Source organism: Pediculus humanus, genomic scaffold (genome assembly GCF_000006295.1).
Source record: "Pediculus humanus corporis 1103172107481 genomic scaffold, whole genome shotgun sequence".
Lineage (NCBI taxonomy): Eukaryota > Metazoa > Arthropoda > Insecta > Psocodea > Pediculidae > Pediculus > Pediculus humanus.
The window spans coordinates 25,839-31,000 of NW_002987098.1; the positions used below are offsets into that span (position 1 = coordinate 25,839).

The following is a 5,162-nucleotide window of genomic DNA, read 5'->3' on the forward strand; positions in this document are numbered from 1 at the left end:
GGTTTTTAATATTTATCCCAGGTTTCTACCCGATTCCTTAGGGACAAATACTCGAATATCGGTGGTGCTATTTATAATATTTTCCGAAGAATGTGGGCCGTCCCACATAGTGCGATTTCCTGGATGGTTTCTTCTTTTAGGTTTATTAATTATTATTATTATTATTATTATTAATAATAAAATCAAGGAAGTTATGAAGTTAATTGCATTCGTCGAAAAAAAAAAAAAAAATTTATTAATTTCGAATGTTGAATCATTTTCTCTCTCTCTCTCTCTCTCTCTCTCTCTCTCTCTCTCTCTCTCCCTTCCCCTCTCTCTCTCTCTTAAAAATTATTATTCAAGTATATATATTAAATTTTTATTTAAAGGTTTACTTTTACTTTTACACTAATTCGGTCGATATGTAGAGTAATAATAATAATAATAATAATAATAACAATAATAGTTATTGTTACGTCTTCTACCTTTCTTCTTCTTCTTCTTCTACCAATAACCAATAATTATATTTTTTTTTTGGTTAAATTATAAATATTTTTATGACAAAAAAAAAGCAGAAGAAGAAGAAGAAGAAAATTTTTTTTTTTTTTTGTTCCAACATGGAGTCCCTTTCACAATTCTTTTACTTTTTTTTTTTTAATTACCAACTTTTATTATTTTCGTCTCTTTTTCTTACTTACTTACTTACAAAAAAAACTGGTTTATTAAGTAAAGGAAAAATAAGTTTCCTAACAACAACTCCAACGATAATAATAATGATAATGATAAAAGGAGATGGAAAAAAGAAAAAAAAAAATTTCTTTTTCTAGGTCACGTTTGAATTTTGATCATGCGCTTAAAGGGTTTTTTGTACAAATTTTGCGTTTTTAAAAAAAAAAAAAAACTGGAAAAATGGCGAACAAGACTTGAAATTAAACACATACACATAAAAAAAAAATTTAAATTTATTAACACACAAAAAACAAAAACAAGAAAATGATTTATTTATTTAATATTATTATTATTATTATTAAAAAATTAAAATGAAAGTTTTTAAATCGGAAAAGGAAACGGATATAAATAATTATTTATTGAATGATAAAAATAATTTTTATCATAGAGTCAAGGGTAAGTTTTCATCAATTTTTACATACACACGTACACGCACACACGCACTTTTTTTTTGTTATTACGTAATAAGGTAGAAAAAGATAGAAAAAGACAAGAAAGAATAGGGAAAAAATCATCGATAAATGTTATTGACTGATAAAATAATAATCTTTTTCTTTTTTTCTTTTTTTTCCCTTCCAATAACTTAAAAAAAAACGAAACTAGGTCGTGTAAACTGGTTTTCTGTACCTAATAATATGTACCTAATAATACTGTCAAAAGAAAAAAGAAAAAAAAAAAACCACTAAACATGAAAATTACATAAGAAATTAATAAAAGTCACGATGTTTGACCACAACAACAAAATTAGAGCAAATTTTTTGGTTTCGTTTTATTGTTAATAAAATTATTATTATTATTATTATTATAATATGTGAAAATTCACAAGTGTGAGTGTACGTGTGCGCGCGTCCTAAGATTTAATTTTAATAATAATAATATTGTTATTTTGATGAGGGAGAGAGAAGAAGAGAGAGAGAAAAATTGGGAAATTTAAAAAATTTTCATTTATCGAATTTTATTATACGCAAACTCGCGTTTTACGTAGGCGTAGGCGCGTGCTCGCGTGCCACCTTTCGTTAATTTTTAATAATTTTAACCTTTTAACCTTTTTTCTATTTACAGGTGATGGTTCAACAGAAAACAAAAATAATAATTCCTCGGATGAAAATCAAACGCAAAGAAGGCTCATACACGTTGATTTTTCCGTTCTTAAGGTAAGTGAAAATTTTTTTTTTTTTTTTTTTCTCTCGTAAGAGGAAATGAAATTTTAAACTTTTTTTTTTTTTTTTTGCGACATTGAAAAACAAGAACGAAGGACAAAAAATTTTTTTTTCCCATTACGATAATAATAATAATAGTATTGGCAAAAAAAAAAAGTTGTTGGAGATTTTTTTAAAAATGCCTTCAGGTTGTCTTTTAAATTTTATCCGCCATTAAATTAATAATCCATTCAAGGTTTTAAAATTAATATTAAAATGTTTTTTTTGCCGTTTGGTTGTTGTTGTTGTTGTTGTGTGTGTGTGTTTGTAGGTATAAAAACATAACGAAAACTTGATTTTTGTTCTCTCATACTTTCACTTGAAACATTTCCTACATTTCAGGTTATCAAAGACGTGGAATTTTTTTTTTTTTTTTTTTTTTTTTTTTTATCACGACGGGTCTCGATGAGAACTTTTTAATAATTTTTGGTTATTTGATTGTTTTAAAAAATAAATTATTTGTCGAATGAGACGTGGAAACAGGAAACAAACAAACAAACAAACAAATGAAAAACAACCACTTGTTGATGAAATCCCTCAAATAAAAAAAAATTTTTTTTTTTTTTTTGTCAATTAAATATTAATGAACTGAAATGTTTACGGCATCTGCGCCGAAATCCTCCTCCTCCATTTTGATTTTCCTTTCCTTTTTCTTATCCCTTCTTTTTCCCTTTTTTTTTCGAAACGTTTTTTTTTTTTTTTTTTTTTATTTTGACTCGGGTCTCGTTTTCTAAGAATACAATCGATATCCCTGATGATTCATTCCCCCTAAAAATTTTTTATTTTTATTTTTACTCTCGTAGTTGGATGACGAAGACGAAGAAGAAGACGAAGACGATGTTGTACATAATAAATCAGAAGAAAACAAGGATCACGTTGAAGAAGAGAAAAAAGGATTAAGGGAAAATCATTCTTATATGAGGACAGGTATCATAACGCGAGACGAATACCATCGCTACTGTGACCAGGCACTGGAGTGTACGCCAATTTTTAAATAATTATTTTAAGGCTTTTTTCTACCTTATTTTACCATTATTATTTTTTTTTGGGCGTACTTTAGTTGCGTTTGTTGCATGTAGTGTTGTGTTTGTTTTTGTTTTTTTTGTTTTTTTATGTGTAGAAATTTACAAAAAATTTACATGTGTGTTATATCGATGATTCGTATGTGTTTAGCTTACGATTTGGCAACTCAGTGTCCGACGAGACGGGCATCGGTTAAAAAATACACATCGGATAATTCGGATCGTATCGGGAATAATTCATATTCCAGACCACATTCCAGACAGTCTGATACGAACACGACAAATTCGATATCACCGAGTTCGGAAGAATTGGCCAATCTCGGATCTACAATACCCGAAATGTCTTGGTCTAGGACTTCGTTACAAGAAGATCTCTTTCAATCGGTAACGTACCACGCACACCCACCACATACCACACATCACTTAGTTTAATAAAAAAGGGAAAACTAAAAAGGTACGATTTCCTTTTAGAAAACGTGGGTTCAAGAATGTCTTTCTTTGACTCTGGAAGAAATTGTACACATCAGGAGCGTGTTGACCAAAGCCGAATTGGAAGCTCTTCCCGTTGATGGTCACGTTAAAGAAGATGTCGAAAAGCGAAAAGTTTGTTTTTTATGTTTAAAAACGAGATTTAGTATTTTCGGTCCCTGGGGACAAAAATGTAGGCTTTGTAAGAGAACGGTTTGCGGTAAATGTTACTCAAAGGTGAGCGCCCCCTAATTTAAAGATTCCCTTTTAACAACCGTCTGGAAGACGGGAAGAAGTCATTCATTTGTTTATTTTGATTCCCAGATGAGAATTCCCACAGAGCATTTTGCTCACGTACCAGTTGTAGCTTTAAGTCCTTCCCTATTTAATTCTTCTGACGATGATCCCGATGGTCTATTGAGATCCGTTGGTTCGAGACTTTTAACTCCGGAGCCACGAAATTCGGTCGGAAGCGCCCCTTCTAGTCCGCATCTTACAAGGGGAGAATCAGCATCCGCTCCGGGTTCGAGAGTCGAATCACGTGCCGGTGATGGACCCCAATCACTTCCGGCGGGTTCTCCATCTCTTCCATATGAAAAAAGGTGAGAAAAAGAGAGAGAGGGAGAGGGGGTGGGTGAGTGAGTTAGTGAGCGAATTTTTATTTCTTTCCCTTTTTTTTTTTTACTCTTGTTTTCAGAGGGAAAATGATGAGATCAAAAACTCTCGGTCGACCGGATCCGGCAGCAGAAAAATTAAAAGGATTGGAAATGAGTGTTTGTTACGATTGTAAAGCCATGGTCATACAAATAATTAAATCATCTCGCACTAATAGAACAAATACAATCAGAAATTTCACTCTTAATTTATCACCCGTTTATTAATAATAATAATAATAATAATAATAATCTTTTATTTTTTGTACTATTTGTTGTAAATGTTAAAAGCTCTATATTTATATATATATATATTGAAAAAGTAACTAAAACCAAAGCCTTCTTGTACAGAGTTATAATAATAATAATAATAATAATAATGTTATTAAAAAAAAAAAAATTCTAATTAATAAATAATAATTATTATTGTAACAAAAATAATTTTCTTACTTAACTTTGAATAATTTTTTTCTTTCGTTAAATTATATATATATGTAACTTTTAAAAAAAAAATTGTTGATGAGAAAAATGGCGCGAATTAGTTTAGAAAAATTTATTATATATATAAAAAAAAAATTATTTATATATATATATATGTATGTATGTACGCAAACAATAAAAAAAAAATTTAAATATTTTCCGTTGGTTTTTGTTATCAGATGAGCTTTTCACAAGAAAAAATTTTCTTTTTTTAAATATTTATTATTATTATTATTATTATTATTATTATTATTATTATTATTATTATTATTTTCTCTGTTAAAATATTTTGTAAATTTTAATTTGTTTTGACTTTTTTTTCGTTCGTTCGTTTTTTTTTTTTTTTTTAAATGTGTATGTATTTATAATATTAATGTACAAAAATAAGATGAAGAAAAAAACAAACAAACAAACATTTCAATTATTATTATTATTATTATTAATATGTAAATTAAAAATTTATTTGAGAGAGAGACGGAAAGAGAGAGAGAGAGAGAAAAAACATTAAAAAGTTTTTAACTTTATGAAATTTATATTTTTTTTTTTTTTTTTTTTAAGAAAAACAATCGAATGTGTAAATGAGAAAGAGAAAGAGGGAAAGAGAGAGAGAGAGAAAGAGAGAAAGAGATGAT

The 5,162-nt window shown here is 28.4% G+C and overlaps 1 protein-coding gene across 1 annotated transcript in view; it reads left to right on the forward strand.

The window, feature by feature from the left end:
• Window positions 1–4,278, forward strand: part of Phum_PHUM135880 (spire, putative) — a gene marked incomplete at both ends in the record, with an annotated part of 17,063 nt that extends 12,785 nt beyond the window's left edge. Inside the window, 6 exons of the mRNA XM_002424501.1 lie at window positions 1,786–1,862; window positions 2,777–2,885; window positions 3,081–3,313; window positions 3,401–3,634; window positions 3,722–3,999; window positions 4,095–4,278. Of these exons, the coding sequence (XP_002424546.1) occupies window positions 1,786–1,862; window positions 2,777–2,885; window positions 3,081–3,313; window positions 3,401–3,634; window positions 3,722–3,999; window positions 4,095–4,278 (1,115 nt within the window). The remainder of the gene's footprint in view (window positions 1–1,785; window positions 1,863–2,776; window positions 2,886–3,080; window positions 3,314–3,400; window positions 3,635–3,721; window positions 4,000–4,094) is intronic.
• Between the last annotated feature and the right edge of the window lie 884 nt (window positions 4,279–5,162).